The sequence below is a fragment of the Eufriesea mexicana genome, unplaced genomic scaffold (genome assembly GCF_001483705.2).
Source record: "Eufriesea mexicana isolate 0111107269 unplaced genomic scaffold, ASM148370v2 scaffold2087, whole genome shotgun sequence".
NCBI classification, from domain to species: Eukaryota; Metazoa; Arthropoda; class Insecta; order Hymenoptera; family Apidae; genus Eufriesea; species Eufriesea mexicana.
This window is the reverse complement of record NW_016910162.1, coordinates 2,140,322-2,152,995: the sequence shown is the minus strand read 5'-3', so window position 1 is coordinate 2,152,995 and position 12,674 is coordinate 2,140,322. Positions and strand designations below refer to the sequence as shown.

The 12,674-nt window shown below is 31.3% G+C and overlaps 2 protein-coding genes across 2 annotated transcripts in view; one reads left to right on the top strand and one right to left on the bottom strand.

The window, feature by feature from the left end:
- LOC108549566 (uncharacterized) overlaps positions 1-12,001 on the bottom strand; it is a 13,256-nt gene extending 1,255 nt beyond the window's left edge. The window contains exons 1-2 of the mRNA XM_017902995.1: positions 11,870-12,001; positions 2-1,905 (exon numbers count right to left, since the gene is read on the bottom strand). Of these exons, the coding sequence (XP_017758484.1) occupies positions 2-1,905; positions 11,870-12,001 (2,036 nt within the window). The remainder of the gene's footprint in view (position 1; positions 1,906-11,869) is intronic.
- Setd3 (SET domain containing 3) overlaps positions 1-12,674 on the top strand; it is a 41,244-nt gene that overhangs the window by 5,364 nt on the left and 23,206 nt on the right. The gene's annotated exons all lie outside the window — the stretch shown is intronic.

Sequence of the window (12,674 nt, the reverse complement as noted above, 5' to 3'; positions counted from 1 at the left end):
TGCTGATCCAGAAGCAAATAATTCAAAGATTTCAGCTCGAGCTTCTGGTTCTACTTCTGATATAATGTCATCGTAGCTCTTTTTCTCAGTTGTGTTTATATTATCACTTTTTGAAGTATTATTATTATTCTTTTTCACAGACAGATTCATTGCAAGTGTTTGATGATTGTTTGTTGTGGAAATATGAGACACTGTATCCAGTGTAGATGCTATATCCTTTATTATTTCCTTGTTCCTATCATCTTCCTCACTCTCATTACTAACCTGTGTGCTCTGTTCTAGGTCATAGTACATTATCGGTGTATCACCCTGATATTCTTTCTCAGAAGAATTACTATAATCTTTCTCAGAATATTGGTCCTCATCTTCAAATATCCCACTACTGTTAACGTTAATTGAATCAATAAGAAAGTGTTCTTTATCTTTAAAGCTAACAGACAAGTTGCTCGTTGACTTTGAGCGTTCTGTAGGACTTAATATCTTCTCGATGCTCAATGTTGATCCTTTGTCCTCAAAGTGGCTCTTGGAACTGTCAATGGAAGGGTTACTGACTTCTCCATCCTTCATTATAAGCCAAACAGGAGACACACCGCTTCGTCCCTTCTTGTAATCGGTGAAATCAGAGAATTCCATGATTTCATCCTCGTCTAAACTCTCGGTTCTGGTTTCATCACTGCTTTGCGATTTCACGACGGCATCATCAGCTTGCACGAGTTCCATGGAATTCGTTGCAACCGGCAACGGCATCCGTGTCGTAATCGTAACTTTGCTTTGCGGAGGATCAAGGCCGGTGAGACTTGATTTTGCAATTGTTGCATTTTCAGCTCCTGAATATATTTTACTGTCATTCACTCTACTTGAAAATGATCCTCTTGTGCCTGTGTGGTTCTTGTATAAAGCAAGATTCTTGGGAACAATCGAAAATACAAATTCTTCATCTTTCCGAGAATTCTTCGCTTTTACAGATTCCGTGGCGAATGTCCATTGTGGTTTCCTCGTAGTGGATAGTTTCACAAACGAGTTGGATATCATCTTTGCTGCTTCTTCAACGTAATCTTCAGTCTCTTCGACATCTTGCCTCTTCAAAGCGTTGATCACATCGGCTTTGCCCTTTAACAAATCATTTAGAGTCAAATTTCTCTGTTGTAGAATCTCGGATAAGCTTAAACCTTCCTCCTGTTGCATTTTCAATAGAGATTTCAATTCCATAGCATTTTGTAAAAATGGAGCGTTTTTAGAGGCCATCTGCTGAGGACTTCCTTGAGTATTTGCTCGAGACCAAGGTCCAGAATTACTATATGTTCTCTCCTCATTCAACGATGTCTCGTTTTCGGCTAAAGCAAATTCATAATTTTGTGGTGGCCTTCTTTTTCTTGGTCGAGGTTTTAAGTACTCTTCGTCATTGAACTCATGCTCGTAATCATTCGGTCGTACTGGAAAAAGCTCTCGATACCTAGTTGACGTTGTTTCTTTATCCTCTTTAAAATCTTTATTTTGCTCTTCCTTTCTATTGCTCGCTTCCTTCATAGTAGCCGTATTTTCGCCAGTCCAGGGTCGATTTCTTTTTCGTGAAAAGACTTCTTCCCGTTCACGATACCCTCGCCTGCCTTCTGTTGATTGGTAGCCTTCATAATTGCTGTAAGATAATGGAGGGTTATTCCTTGAACGATGAGAATCTTCTTGTCTGTTGTTTTGACGATACTTTGCTCTACGATGATCGTAGTCATCCTCCTCGCTGTTGTCTATCTTGTCCCTCGAGAATCGGGAGAATTGGGAAAATGGCAGCAATGGTACAGTGTCGCCATCTCGCCACTTCGGTTCGAGAGCCTCGCCGTTGTTTCTCCATTTGCCGACCAGTTCAGCCGCGTGCTCGTCTATGATTTCCAACCGACCTCGAGTCTCCTTCTAAAAATAATTTAATGTTGATAAATCCTCGCTGGATCGAATTACTAGATGTGTGGAAGGCTGAAATAACAGATTCTTTTAGCAGATTCTTAGAAAGTGCTTCGCAAAAGAGAAGCAGTAGCACGTGCTTCGAAGAAATTGAAAGTTCAATTGTTCGTTCAGTGGTAAATTGAATATGGAACATAATTCATTACCTAGAAAATATTGCGTCGTTTTGTTCATTCTTATTTACTTTTAAATTATTTATTGAAATTAATTATATCTTAGTTGATAATTTAGTAATTACTTGATTTCTTCATATTCATCATAATTGTATATTCTTTAATTGTTTGCGTTCTTTTTTATTTCAGTTCAGTAAATTTTGAAATGCACAATATTTTCTAGTACAAGGTTATTGAGTATGTAGAGACTTATACTTCTTAACTGAATAATATTCTTGAACGTTTTTATAACTTGTGAAGGCAAGGTTAGGTTATATTGTACTAGCTTGCGAATTTAATTGAGTTGTAATAATTTTCCAATACTAAATAGAGTGGAGGGGAAAGACATAGATTATTGAAGGATACTTTATAATACAGTGAAATCTATTGAGTCTATATTTTTTTTCTTTTCTTTTTTGTAATAAAGTTGCATGTTAAGTATGCTAAAAAATTACTTCACTGAATGTAAAATCATTGTAAATATTTTCTAATGTGCTTGTACAAGGTTTTTCATGATATTGTTTATATAATTTACATAAATTTCTTAATTTTAGTAGAATTTATGCATACAGAATATTGATGGTAACTAATTTATAAATATGTATAATTTAGGATTAATTAATTAACTTATTTAGATGAAGTTATAAATCAAGTTAAAATAAAAAGAAATGTTATTCCATAATGACAAAAACTTGTGATATTAAATTAAAAAATTGTACTATTAAATTAAGTAACAATAATGTAAGCTGGAAATTTGATAATACTATATAAATAATTAATCAAGATCAAATTAATATTTCGTACAAAGCAAAAAATACAGTTTCACACTAAAGTAAATTTTTTAGGAGAAGATATACGGTCACGTTAAGAAAGACTCCATTAAACCATATAACATTTTCTTCTAGCAATTTCTCTGTCTTCACTCACAGAAGATTTATAACTTGTCCCAATTTCTAGAATCACCCTATACACATAACCGCACTTTTTCTGAACATCATTCAAATTAAATAGAATAGTCTGAGGATCAACATTAAAGAAAGTTGACGTCTTGAGTATTCCATTGAATTTTAATAGCAAAATATTTTTCTAACATCATGTCGTTAATATGCCGTGTAGCTTTCTTAACCCTATAGTTTATAAACAAGGTTAAGCATTTCTTAAATCGAGTATAACAATTGATATAAGAATTCAATTTTAACAAATTTTTTCGTAACAAAATATAGTTTCTGATACCATTTCAAAGAATAATGAAAATTCTCCATCTTTTCGTATTTCATTATTATATTTAATTATTCTATTACTTCTACACTTGACATGATCTCGGCAGTAGTACCATAATGCGTTTCCGCTACTGACATCTGAGGGTATCGTTAGAATTCGGTCAGTTTCGAACTAAGCGCTAAAGCGTGTTCACGCAAACGAACAATGGCGAATGTAAATCGTGAACAAAGTTCAGTGCCTATAAAAATGGAAAGTGACGTCCAAGCGTAATTCGTGCAATTACAGTGTACACAGGGGCAACACTGAGCAAAATTGTTCATTGTAAATTCCATGCATGGGCCATTTTTCTTGAATTTTATCGATCAATTTTTTCTCTTAACTTTTCTTTAATAATTTTATCTTTTATGGTATTTTTACTATTCGCGACGTGAACTCCATTCTAGGGATAGTTATCACGTAAACGTAGTCTTATTGATTACTTATATTTAGATTTTCGGTTTCATATTTAATACGTTTCATGCTAAGTAGACCTCTGGTGACCCATAGCGAACTTTCTAGTTAGGTCATTCAGAACGTATCTCATCTGGTATCGTTTGGACGTAAATGACCGTACAGTATAGGTTAGGTTACTTGACTTTACTGTATATCCTGTATTTCAATCGATAATTGTTATTAACGATCTTTATCTTTATCTTGTAAAATATGAAGCACAGGCAAGAATTAATTACCATCGAAAATATATAGAATATTTGTACTGACATGTACCTTCAAAGTAGACACAGTGTGGTAATTATTTTCTACTAAGTAGCCGTGCCATATGGAGAGACGTATTTCATATTTCTAACAATGCTTTATTGTCTAGCTTTATATATCTGTCTTTATGTTCCATGTTCATTGTCTTATCCTTAAAAGTAAAGAAAGAAAATAATCAAAAAATTAAGTACACGGTTGTACTAAAAAGAAAGATGCACATATTATAATTTTAATTATAAATTATTTTCATAAAGGTATTTAATTTGTTTCGTATTCTTTTATATAAAATCTATACAGAAAAGATAAAAGAAAGTCAAAAATTTGTTTTTATAAAAGAAGTAATTTTAAAATGAAATGTTTTTAACCAATCTCATATTAGAATTACATGTGTATTTTTGTTGTTTTGAATGTTTGCATAACTTGGTGAATACATCATCTATTTTTAAGAAATTTATGTTCTCGCCTAACCGGTTATTCCCCTTTTCAGTTATGTCATATTAAAATATTAATTTTTTACTAAAAAAGTAGTATCAAGAGCAGAAAATCGATGAAAGTAGATATATACGACGAAAATAGTATTAACATGACTATATATTAATAATAATTAATTAAAAATTATTAAATTAATAATTATATATTAATAGTATTAAATTAATTGTTATTAATATATAATCATGTTAAAACTATTTTTCTCGCAAATATGTTTGTAAAAATTTAACATTGAAATTAATATATGGATAAATGTAATCTACATCATATCAATTTCTATGATCATAGTCATTCAAGGTCATTAGAGAATATATGTATGTACATAAAAAAAAGTAGTAGAAGAAATAATTTAATTATTCATTCCATTTTAAAAACTTATGATAATAATTCCAATTTCATACATTTATTTCAAACAAATTAATTGTGTAATTAAAGGAAGGAATAATTACAAAATTTTTGCAAAATGAAAGTCGATTCGAATGTCCCTTAGCGTTTGCTCAGGTGCAACTACTTTCTCCTTACCTACGACCTTGATTGACCCTGAATAACCATGGTTGGTGAATTCGTCAGGATGTGAATTACGTTAATGAATATTAAAAAAAAACACTCGGTTCTGTTTAAAATACAGTCAGCGACCTAGAAATCTTTAATGTTTAGAAAAATAAATTAAATCAAACAGTTGGCTTTCTAAAACACTTCAACTTTGCCCATTAACTAGACTATCATTTTTATGTAGATGCATATTTTTTATAGAAGATAAGTAATAAAGTGAGTCCTACATAGAAATTTGTTCATTCTAGAAAATTTTAATAGTGTACTATTTATTTTGCATCTTTCATATTTTTTTTTTTTTACTATTACATTAGTCGTTATTTTCTAAAATTTCATATTATTTATTACACCTAAAACAAATTTAGTAAGAATTAGAACGTATGCAAACGACGTACACGATACCAAGTCATTTTCAATTCGCACGATTACTAAATGAAGTTGAAAAAAAATTTACGAACATAATTGAAAATGTCGGATATAATGCTGAAATGAAATGTAGTAAATTGAAATATGCAGGTCATTGATTAATATTGGCAAATATTAATAAATTATTACATTGTAATACAATGAAATAACATAGTAAATGCTTATACTTCATTTGCAATTTAAATTATAATCATAATATTTAAATAATAAAAATTCTGTTAGCATGGTATATTTTTCATGGAATTATGCATATATCAATATACTACTATAAATTATATTTCTATATTTCATATATTTTACTTACATAATATTTCAAATTCATTATCTACAATTAAAATATTTATATTAATTAGATATGTCTGAAAATTTTAGTTGTCACATTACTGCTTCTCCTGTCAAATTGGAGATACTAACCTTCTTCAGCGTCATGTAATTTACTAGTACATTGGTAAAAAAAATAATTTATTTGGAATAATTATTAGCTCTTTGGTTTCAAATTAAATTAAAAATTTTAATGGGTTAGAATTTCTTTCCCTCGTATGGCAAAACAGAATACAGCATTTAGGACGTTAAACGTAATTGCTTCTTCCTAGTAAAGGAAAGAAAAACAAAGAAAAATTGAGTTATAGAGAGTTAAGTCACTTTTTGACACGTATAGTAAATTCTAGAACATTACGTTGCGTTTTGATGTAGAAACGGCTCGATGATTTTCTTCCCGCTTACTTTTGCAAACAAGCTACGTTCGCGCGTGAGAAACGACACGAGAACGTCATTATTTTGCGCGGATTCCTTGCGATCACGATCAGTGTTATTTCCAACCGTAACGCATAGATGGCATCATCCTTTTTCTTCGCGTATGTCTTGTTACTTTCGAACGTGACTTTATCATTCGTATTAAATAACGTTAAAGAGAAAAAAAGAAGTGGAACGAATTTACTTCCTTCGAAATAGTTTTACGTTTGTACTTTCCATTATCAACTATCGATCAAGAAGTTATAAAACTGTATACTGTATACAATTAACCATAAAATATCTTAGCGACATCTATCGGCGCAAGCGAACACGTTTAGAATTGATTGCGCATGTTTCATCGCTGGATATAATTACTGCAATTAATATCGCTAACGACGATCGTTTGCCGTTCGATGCTCGCAGTTTCTCTTCCTTTTTCCGTTTCATTCTACTCCGATCCATGAGCGTGACGATGACTGAGAGAATACAGAGAACGAGCGAGGTTTGTTTAAACGCCTGAAGTATGCGACAAAGTGTTTGCGAAGTCTCGAACTTTCCGTGCTCCGTGCCAGCTTTCTCTTTCTCTCGCTGCTTACGCGCTACCGCGCGGCCAGTTTTTTCGTTTCGTCTGCCTCGACGCGCGTTTTGACATTTGCTGTCTTCGGAAATGTTCGTAAAATGACGAGAAGCTTGAGGTAAACTTCGTTAATATTCTGCTTATATCAAACAATGAGACAAGTGACAAGGTTTTCGAAGTGAAATCATATTCTAAAAGTTTTTGCTTTTTTCCAGATGATTTTTGCTTTTTTCCAGATAAAACATAACCTAATACTTAATGGGTTTCTGTTTTCAATTTATTATGAATGATGACTCGCTTAGCCATATATCCGCATTGTTTATGATTAATTCCTTGCATATATATTATTAATACAAAACAGAGGAAAAAAAAGTAAAAAAGAAGAGAAAAATGAACGATTTATGCGTTATTATATTCTTTGGCGAGCTTTACCCTAGAGGATATATATGTATATATCTCCATATTGACTGTTACTGATAGGCGGTGACTAGCCACCTGTTACTTCCATCGCATTCTTGTTTTTGTAGCAACACGATAATCGATAATACGGTTACGAGTAACCACTTTATTTTAATGATGCATTTCGAAAATCGATAAATTATTAAATAGATCGAAATCGAAGATTATTATCTTCATGAAATACTAAACAGCTATCGACTCGGTACAATATTATTTAATATCATTTAAAAAAATATCTGTACAAAGAATTTATGTACCATCGATAAAATTAATAGAATTAATTTTTACTTTTATTTTTACGAAGTAAACTTCCGGTGAAGAGACGAGGGACTTTCTATATAGACTATTTGGAACCTAATGCATTCTGTACTACTAAAAATATTATTTACAGTGCTATTACAGTGAATGATACTCCTCACGAGAGATTGCGTATTGCTTTCATTAGAGATGTATTTATATTAGGTAATTTCTCTTTGAACGTACTGTTCACTATTCTGTTTGTTTTCCTAAATCTTTTTGTCTACATGCAAAAAAGAAAGGAAAACGCGGTAGTTGCGTTAGTAGCATTGCATAGATAATTGAATCGACGCAACACGTATGCGTTAGTAGTAACGCACGTATTAAGCATGTACATTGATATACAATATTTCATCATATCGTAAGTTAGCGCATAATTAATATGCATAGAGAAATAATTTCAATTATTGTATTCTAATAAAGTACACACAATATATAGCAATCATTTTTAAATAATTATCATATAGAGAGATTTATTTTAAATTCTTCAATCTTTTTGTAAATCTTTTTTGTACATTTATTATTTTATTTTTTTAAAGGGAAAATATAAAAGAATGGGGTATCTAACTAGCAGAACCTATACCTGAAGTTATTTGAATATCAAAATACAGAGACTTAAGCAAACACTGGTTTATTCATTATTTAGTATCATTTATTGTAAAATGTTAAAATAGCAAATTATGTTTATATTTGCAGTATTGATCTTTCTATATGTGGTAAATGTTGAAACAGGACTTAATTGATTTTGGGATATAAATTTTTCAAAAGATATTTTCATAGATAATGAATTTGTTATTAATTGACATTAAAATGACAAGAGTATTTTACTAGTAAGAGGATTATGTAAAACAAAATGGTGAATCTTAGAAATGGAAGACATGTTTAGACCAAGTTAGACTATAACATGAACAAAGAATATATATTTTAAATTTTAAGTAGACATGTTGGAATGTCTTCTAGGAACTACATAAAGTGAAAGAAATAGAGAAAAAGAGGCTGTACGCGTGCAAGGATTTGTACTTGGAGAAAATGTGTGCGCGAGACAGTTAAGAGTGACGAATCAGAGTTAAGAGTTAAGAGTAGAGAATGGAGAAAGAGAGTTTTGAGAAAACTGAGAGTAATAGTTTCAAGTGAGAGTGTTTACTCAGCTTATTTGTCATTATATTATATTATCTTATCTTTAAATATAGTTATCTTGTTTGAATCTTTACGTATTAAGAAAAAAACACGAACATAACCTAAAATTCGTCATTTAAAACAAAGAGAAAAACATTGATGAAATACATATTTGTTAATCATGAAATACAAAAATAATCAAGTTGCAGCAAAACATAATTTATATCATTCACTATTGTAATATTTCTAAATACTTTTTCAAAAATGATTTTGTCAAATCATTCATGATATCCGACTAAAATGAACCGTGTAAATTAACACTAATTATCATCAGTCGATAAAAAGCCTGCACAAGAATAGAGAATCTTTTGTATTTACGTTAGATTGGTCACAATTTATGTCTTTTCGATTTCTCGCTTTCCTTTGATTCATTAAATTACGAAACGGAGGAGATTTGAATTAATTGGCACCTAGAGATGTCGCTTAGATCATTTCGCGAAGATAGCAGGATATTAGCGTCCGATGCGTTTGCACGCAAACTTGTCGGTGAAAACTCTTGAGCATTTCACGACGTACCTGTTCCTCCGAGAAAAAATAAAAGAGGAAATACACGACCGGTTAAAAGAACCGAGTCCACGATCTCGAAAGGGACGTTCACCCCTTCGTTCGTGTGTTAGGTTAGATGTAGTAATTGGCTCTCTATACTTTACCGACCGAGTAATTTTATTATGAATCAATATCTCTTTTTTGAAGTTATTTTCTGCAAATGGAACAAAACATTTTTTGTTTTCCTTTTTTTTATGTATATTGTATATTTTTAATTAATCAAGATATTAAAATAATTCCATTGTCCACTTAAATAACTATTATTAGAATAGTTATAAGAAATTATTACGGATATTTGACCATTTTGTAACATGAAAATATTTAGGTTATAAATAAAGTAAAATCTATCGGTAACATTTTGTTGCTTAATTAGCTTTTGATGACGGTGATATTTTACGTTATAGTTCTAAATATGTCACCATATGACTACTAAAAGAACGAAATGGTTAATTGATTACTCTTGTTAAATGACGTTCATATGGTACTGTTATGATTGTGATTACGCGTGCCACTACCGTACTTTTTAGCACATTATATTTATGTACTTTTTGTAAAAGTTTTCATGCTTTGATAAATAAATGGGAAACAGCGGTTATTTAAATCGATTTGAGATAAAAACGTAAGAAGTGGATTAATTTATAAAAATTGTTCAAATAGAACTTCAATTTGGATAAAAAAAATGTGCATTGTCACGTTGTGGATAGAGACTGTAATAAATATATAAAAAGCAAAATAAAAAATCCATCTAATTTTTAATGGAACAGATATATATATATATATATATATGAAAAATAAAATAAAAATTATTTAATAGTCATTGTGCCAAAAATTGAAATCCAAAATGGATAAAAAAAGAAATTAATTAAGATAATTGAATTTTTTTTGTATTAAAAGAATTTGATTTATGTTAACAAGATTTTAAATTTATAATTTGTTTCCAAAATAAATTTTCTTTTGTTTTTATAAAAATTATAATATATTCATTTTCTTTTTACACCCGCTTATTTAATTATTTAATATATCAAATACAGTTTGCCTTCTATTTCACAGCTTATGACAGAAAATGGCCCATTACTAAATGACATTGCATTTTTTCATCAAAACTCATTCATGATGAGCAAGCAATATGCGTTGTCCTTCAATATCTAAAGGTCACATGTTTTAGATCTAGTTAACAAAGCAACGCTACCTGAACCGTTTATTATTCGAGTATTTTTAAAATTAAAAGATTTTGATTAATTTGATTTCAAACTGGTTTCCGAATTGTATAAAAATTACTTTGCACTTTAATAGATGAAAAGATCAATAAAAAGTTAAATTATTAATACAATGTTCAATAATTAACATAATTTCTATTTAAATTCTATAAAGATGACGAAAAATAATCAATAATAATTAAAATACGATAATAATAAATAATAAAAATTGAAAATATAACATTGACAAATCATCTAAAATTGTTAAAAATTTAAAAAAAAATAATTTTTTATCTAATATTGTCAAGGTATTGAGAAGGGCCCATCTCTATTAAATGCCAAAAGGATAATTTCCAATAAAAAGATTCACGAAGTGGTATTCTAGATTTATTACTTCCTTCTAATATATATATACTCATAGGTATAAAACGTGTGATGTTCTGTATGGTTGATCATGTAACACAAGAAAAAGATTGAATTATCTCCACTTACATGTATTTTTACTATATGCTTTTTAATTTGATTTAAATGCAAGGCGCCATTAAACGCCATATCACAAAATTAAAAGAGAAAAGAACTTCTATAACTCACATAAAACACGCACATTGGCTGTCAAAAGTTTTTTTACCAATGTAGAATTTTATTACATTATTAAAAGAAAAGCTTTTAAAATAATGATCAGCTGCATAAAAATGACGTATTTTATATTTATACTTTATCAGTACAATAATAGAATACAATATTATTAACATTAGAACTACCAATTTGTTATAATAATATAAGTATACTAAATATACTATGCAGGTATCTTTATATTATCATCATCTATATGTCAACACAAAATTGTTCTTTTCTCATAATTTATTTAATACCAGTGTTACCAACTTGTAATGTGTATCCAGATATGATATATTTAGATAAGAATAATTAAAATATCATAGTAAAAATAAAGTACACAATCACGTTTTTATATAAATAAATATCAACATTAATTTCACCAAAAATATTTTCAGTAAGCCCAAAAATGAATCATACAAAACCTATTATTATAACCACTTTGATAGTTCTAATGTTAAACTTTTTACAAGAGCAATTTACATAACCTTACAGTTGCTCTACACTTTAAATGGAAATAATACCGTAAACTGACCAAAATCTTCTAACAGCCATTGTATCTAAAATTTCACGATACATAGATCCCGTAGGAAAATACCGTAACCTCACATAACCTATACCTAACCTGTAGGACGAAAATTCGCGGAGCGACGGTCGCGCGAATCGTGAACTGGTCCGTAACTTTTGATCTGCGATGTAACTGAAATTTCTCTTTCGTTCCTTACCCGATGGTTCTGATCATCGTCTCGAGGAACGAGCTCGGCGTTCGCTCGAACGGGTTCGGCTCCTGCTAGGCTATCGCGAGGGAAATCGAACGTGAAAAGCATCAACAAGAGCAGATAGAATGTTTTCCACATCGTTGCAGTGCGATCGAAACGCGGACAGCTCCTCGTCGTCGAAGCACCAGTTCGCTCGTAGCTCCTCCACGTTGACGTCGCTCCTCGGTTCCGCCGCCTTCGTTTCTCCGTCGGTTAGCAGGTGCACGCAGATCACCGCTGTACACAGGATAACGAAGATCGCGTTCTTCCTGTTGCACAGACCGACGATATCCTCAGGGTTCATGCAGAACCGTTCTATAGTCCTCCCTTGCCTCTGTTAATTACAATTCACGCGCTTCCGTCGCGGTTAATTGGCTTTTGTTCCAGGGGATCTTCCTCTTTGCGAACTCGTCTCTTTCCTTTGACGCTTTCCAAACGTTAAATCACGAACGATGAAACAGTGCAACAGTCTATCATGGAAACCTTCCACCGAACTTTCTATTTTACTTGGAAATATGTTTCTCTCCCTTCGCGTGTTTTCGTTGTAATTTAATTCAATTTGACGCAAAGTGCGTCGGTAATTTGTGTCGGTTGTTAATTGGGCGGGTAACGAATTTTCGTTACACGAAAACGTGTCTCGAGCACATTACGAACACCACGGCAGACGTTCGCGATCTACCATCTTTCTTTCCCCCAGATCCGACGATTGGATCCTTACGAACTGGTCTCTCTTGTTACTTTCGAAGCGGCACGCTCCTCCACGCCCGGCAAA